Source organism: Castor canadensis, chromosome 5, assembly GCF_047511655.1.
Source record: "Castor canadensis chromosome 5, mCasCan1.hap1v2, whole genome shotgun sequence".
NCBI classification, from domain to species: Eukaryota; Metazoa; Chordata; class Mammalia; order Rodentia; family Castoridae; genus Castor; species Castor canadensis.
Window position 1 is genome coordinate 176,130,967 of NC_133390.1, and position 14,356 is coordinate 176,145,322.

The window sequence follows — 14,356 nt, forward strand, 5'->3', positions numbered from 1 at the left end:
TTATTGCTTCTTGGACTTTTGGCCAAGATCAAGTGCAGAGGGAGTCATCTTTATTACATTGTCAGCAAACCAAGCCTGCCCCCTTCCTTGGGAGAGCACTGTCTCTGTCTTCTGAGACTGTTTGCTACCACCTCCTTGGAAAGACGGTCCAGAGCAAAATGTCACGTGCTCTACTCAGAGATGTGCGAAAGTGAGACTCATGCAGAACTGTCTTCCAGCAGGGTTCTCTAACAAAAGGAGAGGGTTGTTGGAAGAAGGAGGATTGTTCAGGGAGGCAAGTAAAATGTTGTTGTTGCCGTGGCAAAAGTACTTTCCCCTTGATTATAACTGCAGCATGTATTTATTGAATGATTATTACCGAAGCTTTTAAAGCACCATTCTGATGCCTGTAAGCTCTAACTCAATCCTGCCTAAGCGACAGACTCTTGAGTGGACAGTGAACTTGCCCTTGCTTTTTTTTTTGAGATGAGTTCAAACCAAGGAACCAAGCACAAAACCTTTGGGTACAAAATGATAACAAATGCTGTTCTTAGCAAAAAGGAAGCTTCCTCCCTTTTTCTGAAAGAGCATGGTTATGGGGTGAACTTCCACTGATTCGTTTAATAGATGATAATTTCTGGAAATTTTTCCAATAAAATTCAACACTTTTTTTTTTTTAGCTTTTAGCAACTTTTTGCTAAATATTTGCATCTGATGCCCAGAGTGTGTACCATTTCCTCCCAAGGAAGGAAGAGGAAATGGTAGGTGGGGGGGCGGTGGTAGCAACCTGACCTCAATTAAGTTAAATTCATCAAGAGGATGGAAGTGGTAAGGAGTCACTTAGATATTTCAGTGTGACAAGCACAGGGAGTCGTGCTTCTGGTTTGGTGACATTTTTCTTTTTTTTGGTGCTGGTGATTGAACTCTAGGCCTCGTGCATGGTAGGCAAATGTTCTACCCCTTGCCATATGTATATGTGTGTGTGTATATATATATATATATATATATATATACATATATATATATATATATATATGTATATCTTTTAGACAGGGTGTTGCTAGGAAGCCCAGGCTGGCCTCAGACTTGAGATCCTTCAGCCCTGAGTGCTGGGATTATAGGCACGTGCTATCATGCCCAGAGTGAGTAATTTTTTATAAAATATCTCCCCCTCTTACCCCCAGTACTGGGGATTGAACCCAAGACCTTATGCATTGTAAGCAAGCACTCTACCACTTGAGTCATAACTCCAGCTCTTTTTTTTTTTTTGTATTGTTTTTGAGATAGAATCTCTCTAACTTTGCCCAGGCTGGCCTTGAACTTGAGGTCCTCCTGCCTCTGCTTCCCAAGTATCTGGTATTACAGGAGTGAAACACCACAACTGACTTTATAAAACATCTCTTAAAATTTTTTTTGTGGTACTGGGGTTTGAACTCAGGACCTTGAGCCACTCCACCAGTCCTTTTTTGTGATGGATTTTTTTTGAGATAGGATCTCGTGAATTATTTGCCTGGACTGGCTTCAAACCTTGATCCTCCTGATCGCTGCCTCCTGAATAGCAAAGATTATAGGTGTGGGCCACTGGTGCCCAGCTCTTAAAAATTTTTATATTTTCTCCAACTGTGTACCCCAGGTTTCTGGAAGTGCCCATTTGTATATGCACGGAAGCTATTTGCTAATGCTGTTTTCTTCTCATTCATTTGTCATTTAAGCATGTATTGAGCACCTCTTATTCACCCAGACTCTGCTGATCACTAGAGATACTGAGGGGAACAAAACAAAGGCTGGGCAACACGGCACTTTTACTCCAACTGGGGAATGGGTACCAGGGCCTAGGCACTCTCCTGGAACACAGTATGTAATACTCAGCGATCAAAATACATAGCATGGGCACGATTTTTTTTCAGTGTCGGGGATGAACCCACCACAGCCTTGCACATATTAGGTGAGTGCTCTACCACTAAACTACACCCCAGCCCTAATATAATATTTTGTAAAAAACCAAAATCAATGTAAAACATCCATGGGAGTAAGATATCAAATTTTAAATGGATAGCCAGGCATGATGGAACTCACCTGTAATCCCAGCATTTGGGAGGTTGAGCCAGAAACGAGTTTGAGGCTAAGCTGGGCTATGTAGTGAGACCCTGTCTAAAAAACAGGGGACCCTGGAGCAGGATGCTGAATCCCTTGAGGGAGTTGGGCAAACACCTTGGGAAGGAGGGGATCCCCAAGAATAACCACAAGTCCTGAATGCTCAGGGGTGGGAGATGGGGGACCCACCTAGCTGGGGCCCAGTAAATGAAAGAAAAGCAGCCAACATGAACTTGACATACAAATCTGGAATACTTTAAATATTTCCCTAAAGCTGAAATTTTAAAGGAATTTTTGTCTTGAGTTACCTCAGTAATCACCCAATTTTCCACTTTTGAAACTTCATTAGGACTCTCTCCCAAGCATGACCTTAAATAATGGTTGTAAAATTCTTTAAAAATCCTGAATACACCTCAAGTTCAAACTCTGGTACTGCCAAAAAAATTCTAATATATATAAATGCTCAGTCTTGAAATGAGATCTTGCAGGTCATATTTTTCCAGACAGAATGTTAAAGCAGTGCACATAAGCAGAACTGTCAGGAAATCAAATCTTTTATGGTTTAGAAGGACTTAAATATTTGGGAACTATTGCAACTGTCTTTAAAGGACTGGTTCCAGCTGGGCATGGTGGAGCACACAAGTGAACACGGGCCCACCTGGCATGGCAGCCAGCCCTTGACCAAAAAAGTTGCTCCTGACGATAATGAACCACATGCAAGTTTTCAACTGGGTGTAGTCTGAGGCGCAAAGTAGCTCGGAGAACCATATTGTAAAAGAAGAACCAAGGAGGAAGAGAGAACTCCAGCTGCCAAAGCTTTACCCCAGCACAGCTGACAGGGCACTGCTGAGTTTTCTCCAAGCAGTCACGTAATGCAGGCTGGGGTCTTGCGAGGGACACAGCTTCAGTGGCTAGAAGCCATGCTAGAGTCTGGTCAAGTCTCTTAGTGCAATAGATTGGAGAGTGTTGTCATGTGCCAAGCTTTTTGCAGTTCTCACACTTTCAGGGTCTGCCAAATCTTGGCTGCTCACCTCTCTCTGAATGAGTCTGTGCGTTTAGTTTATTCGGTATGCCAAAGAATCTTCTAGGCACTGAGATATGGGGGGAGTGACACGAAGATCCTATCTTCATGGGGATTACAGTTCTTGTCATTACCACTAAAATAAATCACAAACCAGTAAGAGATCAACTGATGATTTATTTCCCTTTAATTCCTATTAATTACAATAACAGACACCTTGAGCCTATAGACTTTGAAGTTTTTAGAAATCCACATATTTTCTACATGGCAACTTGTTCCCAAGTTGGGACTATTTTAAACTTTTTTTATATTTCACTTAGGCCAATGTGGTAAACTTGCATTGTGAAGGTCGGCCTCATTAGCAATTTACAGCCTGACCCTAATATTTGAACAGAGGTGATCAAGAGCCTGCCTCCTGGGAAGGGCACGTAGGCATCAGTGTATCTTTTATGAGAACAAATACATAATTTGTTAATTGAACCTGCTTCTCAATAAATAAAAAAAAAACCTGAGCATGGGCTTTAGGAGGCTGTGAGTGAAAGGTATGCACTTACCAAGTGCATGCAAAATGTCATACAGATGCAGAACATACGGCAACATTAGAAGGTCCCTGGCCTCAGAAAGGGGCTCTGATGCCCCCAGAATCTGCGGCAACACCGCAGGGTTTCTCAGGGCGTTTAGGTCAGATCTGGAGCACAACAATTCATGTGTTCTTTTAAACACATAAATGCTAGCTGAAATGACAGGTTCCGTCCATCTGCATCCTTAGTTGCAGTAGCCAGGCGCGACCCGGCTCCGCAGGGCGCTCACTGCCGCAAACACACGAGGCTGGGGACCGGCCAAGAGCGGTGGGTGCTCCAGAGTCACCCTCGCCGTCGTCACCCTCCTGGGGCGGGGACGAGCGACTCAAGCAGAAGTCCGGGGACGCTCTAGAAAGAGGAAGACGCGCCTGGTTGGGAGAGGAGCGAGCGCTCGGGAATACCAGCCAGCGCTCCGGCTGCCCACGCCCCCGGGCCACGCCCAACTCCCCGGAAACGCTCTCCATGGCAACGGGCCCTTGGCAACAGCCTCGCCCCGCCTAGAGCAACGGCCACTCACCGCCGCGTTGAGACGCGATTGACGTTCTGCGTCATCACGGCGCGCCGGAAGTTACTTAATCTTTTGCTTGAGATTCCCGGAAGTAGCTGGTTGGGTTTTTGCTCCTGTCTCTGACTCCGGCCTTACGATGGGTTGCGACGGAGGAACAATCCCCAAGAGACACGAATTGGTGAAGGGGCCGAAGAAGGTTGAGAAGGTCAGCAGTGTGGGCCCCGGGGGTGGGAAGACCGACGTCCTCAGGGAGCAACGGGAGGTAGAAAGTGGGAGCCGGTAGGTTCCAGACCTGCCTAACCGCGCTCTTTATTCCATTCGGAGGACTGGAAATTAACAATATTGATGGACCGATGGCTCAAACGGTAGAGCCTAGCAAGAGGAAGGCCCTGAGTTCAAGCTTCCGTACCGCAAAACAAAACAAAATCAAGATAATATATAGTGGGTCTTTATGCAGTGCTTACTGTTTGCATTCATCGGACAGTACCCTTAACATGGGATATCTCGTGTGATCCTCCTAACAGCCGTATCGATACGTACTGTCATCTGCATTTTCACACATGGAAACTGAGGCTCAAGAGGAGAAAGTTGCAGAATTAGAAGTGTCAGGACCAGAATTTGAACCTTATCTGCAGTTAGTAACGGCGATATAAATAGGTAGCGTTTATTGAGCTTTGTGCATATTAACTTCATTTCCTCAGTGAAGTTCCTCCAAACCGTTCCCTTATGCCACGAAATCAGGGCCCTAAAATCTATTTTACTACCCCACACACCGCGTTCGTGGCTGATTTGTCAGTGTCCCCCACCAGACGGTAATTTTTTTTTTTTTTGGTGGGACTGAGGTTTGAACTCAGGGCTTCGCGCTTGCAAAGCAGCCCCCCGTCCATTTTGAGCTACTCCTCCAGTCCATTTTGCTCTGGTTATTTTGGAGATGGGGTCTTGTGAACTGTTTGCCTAGGTTGGCCTCAAACCAACCTAGTAGCTAGGATTATGGGCATGAGCTCCTAGTGTTTGACCAGACAGTAAGCTTTTGATGACCCATACTGCATGCACCCTTTTCTTTCACAATTCTCACACTTTCTGGCACAGTGAATTTTTTTTTTTTAACTGAGGGTTGAACTCAGGGCCTTCACCTGGAGTCACTCCACTGGCCATTTTTTTGTGATAGGGTTTTTCGAGATAGGGTCTCTTGAACTGTTTGCCCATGCTGGCTTCTGATCCTTCTGATCTCTGCCTCCTGAGTAGCTAGGATTACAGGCATGAGCCACCAGGGCCTGGCTCACAGTGAATATTTTGAATGAGTGAGTGAATAATCTCTAATCCTTAAAGGTCACCGAGCAGGAGAAAATTATGTATAATAATTTCCATGCTAATGGCAGGGAAGTTAATTAATGTGACTGAAGTCACAGAGCTGGTAGGTAGTGAAGCCAAGGTTCCTGTGCAGTTATCTGGGATTTCAAAATTAGCACTAACAATGATTTTTTATTTGCAACTAGTACAGTTCCTGGCACATGTGGGTACTTCATATATTTAGATCCAGCGGTCAGCGAAATCTTTGTTAAAAGTAAATGTCATCTGTCATTGTTGCGTTTGGAACACTCCAGTGACTTCCCATCACACTCAGAATAAAATGGTACAGGCCTGTGTGAACAGACCCCTGCCTGTATTTTGCTCTCATCTTCTGCCCCTGTCCACCTCTTTTTTTCTATTCTAGCTACACAGGCTTTGTTCCTCAGCCTGGAGTGCCCATCACCTGAATGTTCTTCACTGAGATGGGGACATTGTCAGCTTGTCATTCAGTTCTTTACTCAGCAGTCTTCTCCGTTTACTATAGCTGAAATACTCTTCACTTCCAGTCTCTACCCTCTGCTAACTTACTGTTCTTTACAGTGCCTGTCACTGTAGTTATTTGTTTGCTGTCTGTCTCTCTCCTATGTGGGTAGGGTCCTTGCATGTCATGTCTTGTAACCTCTGTGATATGCCTGTACATAATATATGCCAATAATTATGTGTTCGCTTTTTTTATTTGTTTATTTACTTATTGGCCGTACTGGGTTTTGAACTCAGCTTCGAGCTTGCTGGGCAGGTGCTCTACCATTTGAGCCACTCTTGTAGCCCTTTTTGCTTTGGTTATTTTTGCAATAGGATCTTGCATTTATGCCAGGTTTGGCCTGAATTATGATCCTCCTAGCTTCCCTTGTAACTGCGATGACAGGGGTATACCACCATGCCCCGCTTTTATTGGTTGAGATGGGGGTCTCACAAACTTTTTGCCTGGGCTGGTCTCAAACTGCTATTCTCCTGATCACTGCCTCCCAGGTAGCTAGGACTTAAGTCACTGTGCTTGGCTAAATATGAGAATAAATGAATACCCAAGAGGATAAAGAGTGTCCTGGCCATACTCACATACTCCCAGGCTAATGCCCGATAGTTAGCACTTGTGGGAGTTTTTGCAAAAAGATAAGTATTTAACTCATTTCTGTTATCTTGTGCACAGGGCTGAAAAGAAGTAGTTTAATGAAAGGTTTGATGCCAGAAAGCAGTAGGAGAGAGGGTGATCTGGAATGTTTAGAGGAAAGTTTTTATTAACCCCATTCACACAATAATTATTTATTAAGTGCTTGCTGTGTACACTTGTTCTAGGCCCTGGAGATATAGTAAAGAGCAAGACACTCCTTGTAGAGCTTATAGTTCAAATCCATATTGTGAAATAACAAGAAATACAGAAATACATGTTTGCATGTGTGTGTAGATAGATAGGTTGGATGGATAAATGGATGGATGGATAAATAGATAGATAACTATCCCTGGTGTCTGACACAGAACTCCTGAATCCCTTGGAATTTTCTGGGTGAAAGGAGTGTCATTTATTCTAATAAGGTGATTTTTTGGTGGACTCCTGGTTGGAGGCTAGTCACCAGAAAGACCACCTCATGATTAGAAGCTTGGAACTGTCAGCATGCCCTCCAGTATATGACCTCCCTAATTTATTGTTAAAATACAAGCATTAATATATGTATGTAGCTTGCATAGCTTAATGATACAATGTAAACTATTTCTTTGTATGTGTAACATATAGATTTATATTGTATTAAGACTTTTTTTCTTTTATTTTTTGGATCCAACCCAGGATGCATGCTAGGCAAGCCCTCTACCACTGAGCTGCATTCTGTCCCAGTATACCAACCTCAGGTGTCAATATCCTTTTTTTCCCCTTGCCTTATTTTGGTGGTACTGGAGATGGAATCCAGGGCCTTGTGCATGCTGGGCAAGTGGTCTGCCACAGAGCTCTATCCTCTACATCCTCGGCTCTTTTTTCTTTCTTTCTTTTTATTGTTTTGTCTTTTTTCTTTTTCTTTTTTATTTTTTTTAATAATGAGATAGGGTCTTGCTAAGTAGCCCAGGCTGACCTCAAACTTGGGATCCTCCTATTTCGTTCTTCAAGTGCTGGGATTATAGGTATACACCAGCACACTGGCTTGTGTCACTATGTTTGATTTAAAAAGTGAAAACATCACAGTGTGGTATTAAACTTTTATATGCAGAATCGTGCGCCATGTGTTTTTCAATGATGAGATTAATTGAAAGGAGTTTTTTTGTCTTCTTTTATTAGGTTGACAAAGATGCTGAACTAGTGGCCCAATGGAACTATTGTACTCTAAGTCAGGAAATATTAAGACGACCAATAGTTGCTTGTGAACTTGGCAGGTATGGTTCTTTTATTTAATCAAGATGAGTTCATTCATTGATTTTGAAGAGAAATTTTTCTTTTCTTTCTTTTATCATTTTTACATTTACTTGCATGTGTATTGAAGAGAATTTTCATGTGAAAACAGTTCTTGGCATCCTGAGTGAATGTGTTTCTTTCCCATCTCTGAGCCTAATTCTTCACTCTTATGGTCAGTCTGACTATTTAACCCATGGTTTGAGAACTCAAAAACCAAGCTAGAGCTCTGCTAAGTTACAAAGATAAAGCATGAAGGAACCATGTGAGGTAGGGTAGAGAATGGTGGGGAGTGTGGAAAGCCCTGTGCTGTTTAAAGGGGGAGCTGTTACTCATTCTAGCCAGTTCTCACAGTTCCAGAATGTGGATCTACACTTCTAAATCTGATTTTTATCTTTGAAGAAGGATAAAAAATATGTATGCTTACATTAAAAATTTCAAGTTTGGGAGTTTTTGGGGTTTTTTTATTGTTGTTTGAACTCAGGGCTTTGCACTAGTCAGGCAGGCACTCTATCATTTGAGCCTTGCCCCTAGTCCTTTTTGCTTTTATGTCGGGGCTGGCCTGGACCTTGAGATGGCAGACATGTGTCACCATACTCAGCTTTTATTGAGTTGAGATGGGATTTCTCAGACTTTTTGCTGGGGCTAGCCTGAATCACAATCCTTCTGATTTTTACCTCCCAAGTAGCTAGGATTACAGACATGAGCCACTATGCCAAGCAAAGTTTCCCAAGTTTTAAATCCTTGTTCAGGTTATATTAAGCCCTTAGACTGCTGGTTTACCACCCTTGATTTAAATTCTTTCTTTGTATGCTCTGGTAATAGTTGAAATAGGGTTATATATACTATTTAGAAAGGCAGAGCATTTATTTTTATCAAATGTAAATGACTTTGGGATCATGTTCAATTTCTTTTTCCCTTGGTTATTTGAAAGTTGATCGTTGCCATCATGTTTTGACTAATCCTTACTCTTGCAGGCTTTACAACAAAGACGCTGTCATTGAGTTTTTATTGGACAAATCTGCCGAGAAGGCTCTTGGGAAGGCAGCGTCTCACATTAAGAGCATTAAGGTAAGATGTGGGATGTCAGTGCCCCAAGAGCGTTGAGGTTGTTTTACAGAGGTCATGTATATTAAAGACTGAGTTCAGAAGTTTGAGAGTCCGGTCCCATCCGGCTACCTGATATAGCTGTGATGCCCACAGGTGTGCCTTCTGCATCAAGTCTGTTTTGATTTCAGAGTGTGAGCGTGCTTTGAATTTTCCTCAGGTGCTGTATAAGCTTCCCAGGTTCTGACCTGAGGGCTGGAGACAGCGCTCAGCATTAGAGTGTCTGCCTGTCATGCACTGGGTTCAACCCATGATGCACTGGGTTGAATCCCTAGCACCAAAAACAAAAAGACTCAGCTACTTGAATTTTTAATTAAATTTGGAAGGTGCTTACATGGAATTAGAGAATTTTGTAGGTGAATCAATATAAATCATTGCAGTTACCTCCTTGTTATTAGAAGTTCTGTTTGGTGGTTTAAATTCTTTCATAAAAATAGAAAAAGACAAGGTTTTTTTTAAAGACTCTTTTTCATCTCTAGTTAGTGTGGGGGTCCCCAAAAAGGTATTGAAGAATTTTAGAATCATCGGGCTGATCGAACCTTTCGTCTCATGTAAGTGGCTCGAGGAGGCCACGTGGCTGGTTAGTGAAGTCTTTAAACCAGAACCAAATCCCTGGACTCTAGAAATTGAGGGTTTTTTTTCCTTTTTTTTTTTTAAGTAGGCTTTTTGCTTGAATTCTGAGATGATTACCTATAATCATCTCATTTCAGGCAAAGCAGTGATTCTGAAATGTAATTTGTGGTGCTATGGCAGTCATCATGCTGATTTTCTTAAATTTGCTTTGGTAAGAAAAATCTGTGCTAGTATGAGTTGTTTTGCCTCAAAAATTCAATTATCTCCCCAGTGCTCAAAAAAAAAAAAAATTCGGTTTTCACTGAGCTGGCAGAGTGGCTTAAATGGGAGAATACCTGCAAGCATGAGTCCCTGAGTTCAATCCCCAGTACTGCCTCCCTACCAAAAAAATTCAGTTATCCTTGTAATTAATTCATATAATTCTATGCTTAAAGAACACACACAACATTTAGTTTTATATAGTTGAATCTCTAATGCAAACACAGGCCAGGAGCAGGGGCTCACGTCTGTAATCCCAGCAGTCTGGAGGCAGAGGTCAGGAGAATCATTGTTCAAGGCCAGTCCAGGGGAAAAAGAAAGTTAGCGAGACCCTGTCTCAACAAAGAAGTCAGATGTGGTGGTGCACGCCATCTTGGCTATACAGGAGGTTGTAGGTAGGAGGATCCTGATCTGAGGCTGGCCCCAGGCAAAAATCCAAGACTCTATCTGAAAAATAGCTAAAGCAAAAAGGCTGTGGCTAACATGGCAGAGCACCTGCCTAGCAAGCACAAGCCCCTGAGTTCAAATCCCGGTACCACCTGAAAATAAGTAAAAACGCACACACCCCTCCAAGAAATTGGAACAATAAAGAAAAAGAATTCAAGAGAAATTATGCAGAATGTGGAGTGATCTGGCTGTGATGCCACCCCATTGATCACTGGAGTTGATTGGTCTGATGTGTCTGACTGGTGTCTTCTTCCTCCTGAATTTGTGTGCTCAGTTGAAAAGGATAGCCTTCCCTGATAACACAGGACTATGCTTTGGTCAAGATTGTGTGAGTAGCTGCACTCCCCTGCTAGAACCTTCAAACAGGCTCTCAAACAACATAACGCCAACACACATCTTATCATTACAGTCCATGAATACTCTTAGCAGAGAGCTTGGTGAGACGCTTGTTGCCTTTCATCTGAATCGTGCCCAGGAGGTTGGCCATAGAGATAGTGGCTTTCCTTTTAAGGCACTCAGTTGTGCTTCAGAGTGTTGAAATTGAAATAAAATAATCTAGTTAATAGGAAGAAAGGGCTCAAATGCTTAACTAGACTGCTGAATCAGATGTCTTATAAAATTGAGTTACTGGAAACCTAAACACCTGTGTCTTGATATACGACAGTATTTTCCTGACTAAAATTCTGCCTGAGGCAGTGACCAATAGATTTTCCTGTCTAATCAGTTATTTTTAAGTCTCTTTTTTCTTGGGGGAGGGGTGTGCACTGAGGTTTGAATTCAGTGCTTAAGCTTGCTAGGCAGGCACTCTTACTACTTGAGGAACTCCGCCAGCCCCTGATCAGTTATTACATAAACACAGGTGGTTAGTAACACGAGCAACCTCGGTGAGGACCCATCTTCAGGAAAAGAGTGGTCCTTCCTGATGGGACAAAGCATAATACTTTTTGATGTGAAAAGTTACTTACTTTTCCTTAAATAACGAAGTATTCGTAAACTAGAGATTATCTAATTTATATAGATGGTCTCTGACTTATGATGGCTCAACTTACAAGGTTTTTTTGTTTGTTTGTTTGGTTTTTGACTTTATGGTGGTAATAAGTGATACATATTTAGTAGAAATGGTACTTGGAATTTGAGTGTAGACATTTTCCCAGGCTGGGGTGAGGCAGTGCCCTCTTGTGGCGTTAGGCTGTGGCTTTGGGCTGCAGCTCCAGCCAGCTCTGAGATCTTGATGGTGCGCATCCATGCTCTCCAAGGCGCCATGTTGCTAAGCTGCGGTGCTCTGTGGGTTAGGGGTGCAGTCCCACATATGCTATCTTCAACCTTATTAATGGCTTTTCGCAGAACGTGACAGAACTAAAGCTTTCTGATAATCCTGCCTGGGAAGGAGATAAAGGAAACACGAAAGGCGACAAGCATGACGACCTCCAGCGGGCACGTTTCATCTGCCCTGTCGTGGGCTTGGAGATGAATGGCCGGCACAGGTCAGTGGGCATGGGGCAGATGACGTGGGACCTGGTGAAATAATACTGGTTTTGTTAGGGCTTCCTTATGGTGTCCCGAGGCTTGGTTAGTGAGTTCCTTGGAGTAAATGGCACTCAGGCAACAGTGGACCCCTTCCCCAGCAGCCGTCTGTATTCTGACTGCCAACTGCTCAACTTTCTTGTCTGTAGTCCTCTGTTCTTGAGAGCAGGAAAATCTAGTGTGAAATGGAGCTGTAAAAAATGCTCATGTGACACTTAGGAGACTAGAGTTGGTTATTTCACTCTCTTTTCCTAGGGTACAGAAAGCAAAGGGCAAATATTTCCTATGTAACAATCCCATTTGTTCAGTGGTAAACAGTGTGACTAATGTGTAGCAGTTACAGATGTGTGACCTGATCAGCCAGCTAAAGTCCCAGCTGTTCATGAAAACGTGGTTTGACAAGAGCTTCTGAAATCTTAGTGTTGAAATTTCTCTAGCAAATGTAAGTCACCTGTATATTTTCCTCTTTAGGAAGTAGAAATGGTGAATGGGCAAGACGTCCTTTCATAAGGATGTCTCACTAAGCAAAGCCTTTAAGCCCTTTCCCATCATTTAGAAGTACCTTTAATAAGGGGTCCTCTAGACTACCCTCTGGAACCTTCCATCTGACCTCTGACATATTGAAAAACATTTTTACTATTTTCATTCAGGAAAGGGAAAGCATTTCAGGTAAGTAAAAACTTTAATTGAGCTATCAGCAACCATATTTTACCTCTAGCATTCTGGCACATTTGTGACAGACATTCATGTGCCATTCGTGTGACAGACATACACAGCCAGTTTCTCATGTGCCTGGCACTATTGAATGTAGCAGACTGTGCCAGAGAGACTTGGGGACAGAAATGTCCCCAAGCTGAAATGGGATATCTGCAGCTCCATGGATTTGGAGGGAAGTAAAACTTAAGCCTGTGGTCCTTGTGCTTTTAAAAATCATCCTTCAAACCACTTGGGCTCTCTTGGTCCTCACTAGCTGGGTCAAGCAGGAGTCTGGAAATCCAGACTCAATCATCTAACCTTGTCCCACTTTTTATTTGATTAATAAATGTGCATGAATAATGAAGTGAGTGTCATGTAATTCAAAATTGGCCACTTTAAAGCACACACTTATGGCATTTAATATAGTCACCATTATTCCCAAAACACTGTTATCATCCCCAAAGAAACCCCCATTCCCACTTAGCACATTCCCCTCCCCACCAACCCTTGGCATCACCACTCTGCTTTCTGTCTCAGTGGATGTTTCATATGCATAGAGTCATACGATATGTGACCTTTTGAGTTGGGTTTCCTACTTCTCTTTAATAAAACCATGGTTCACCCCACAAGAGGAACTCAGCAGGAAACGAACTTAGCTGGGGGTCGTCAGTGGGAGCTACTGGTAGCCTGTTGACCTGATTGTGGTGTCCCCTGGCTCCTTCCCTTTCTTTTGCTGGTTAATCTCTTTTTTTTCTCTTCCCACTTATTTGGGCTCTGCCTGTTTACTAGAATCTTCTGATTGCTAGTGCCCTGCATTAGAAAATTGAGTTTTTCATTAGTTTGTATATTTAGTAAAGCTTGTATAATAAGGATTTAAATCTACAGAAAAATAGAAATTGCTATGTAATAAAAACATTAGGAAATATAACTTTCTAATTTAGTAATAATTAGTAAACATCACAAAATAGGACTTTTTTTTTTGATCCTTAACATCAGATGAATTTATTGCTGTGTGCTGTGTTACTAATTAGATTTTGTTGGGACAATCTATACCCACTGTAGTCTCTAGACAATTAGAGACAATTTCTATTGTGGCATTTTTTTAAGGGAATATATAAAGTGGAATCTGAAAGTGCTTTCTGCTGTCTGTCTTCCTGTTGTAGCAGTACGAGTTGTTTGGTGTTTAAGGTCCCCTCCCCCGCGTCTACATTTCTCCACACCTCTGCAAACAGACTTGTGAAGGACATGTATCTCCCCAAATAGCCCCGGGTCGTATCATTCATATTTTATAATCTCTTCTACTATTTCCCAGTCCAATTTACACGTTTTCATAACCTTGAGTACCAATTTGCCTTATTCCTCTTGTCCAGGCTCATGAATCCTTCTATTTTAGTCTTCCTGCCATGGCTGGGAGTCAGACACACGCCACCATATCCAGCTTTTTTTCATTGAGTTGGGAGGTCTCACAAACTTTTTTGCCTGGACTGGCCTGGAATCACAATCCTCCCAATCTCAGCTTCTCGAGTAGCTTGGGACGACAGGCACATGCCATCATGCCCAGCTGAAGTTAGCAATCTTTTTATGTTTTTAGCCTCTAGGTTTCTTTTATGAATTGCATTTTAATGCCTTTTACCCATTTTTTCTATTATATGATTTATAATTCTTTTTAAAGTCCCTTCGACTATTCATAAAATAAACCTAACCCTCATACATATTTTAAAGAATCTGCTTGAGTTCTTATTCTGCCTTTTGACTTTTTATGTCTGTGGTCTTAGTTTCAATGCATACTTTTTAAAATTTTTGGGCATGCTGATTTTTTTTTTCTGTGGTGCTGGCATTACAAC

At 42.4% G+C, this 14,356-nt stretch overlaps 1 protein-coding gene across 1 annotated transcript in view; it reads left to right on the forward strand.

Annotated features, from left to right (window-relative positions):
- The first annotated feature begins 4,242 nt into the window (after positions 1-4,242).
- Positions 4,243-14,356, forward strand: part of Rtf2 (replication termination factor 2) — a 39,674-nt gene continuing 29,560 nt past the window's right edge. Inside the window, exons 1-4 of the mRNA XM_020170139.2 lie at positions 4,243-4,388; positions 7,797-7,891; positions 8,885-8,978; positions 11,637-11,776. Coding sequence (XP_020025728.1) covers positions 4,320-4,388; positions 7,797-7,891; positions 8,885-8,978; positions 11,637-11,776 — 398 coding nt within the window. The 5' untranslated portion in view covers positions 4,243-4,319. The remainder of the gene's footprint in view (positions 4,389-7,796; positions 7,892-8,884; positions 8,979-11,636; positions 11,777-14,356) is intronic.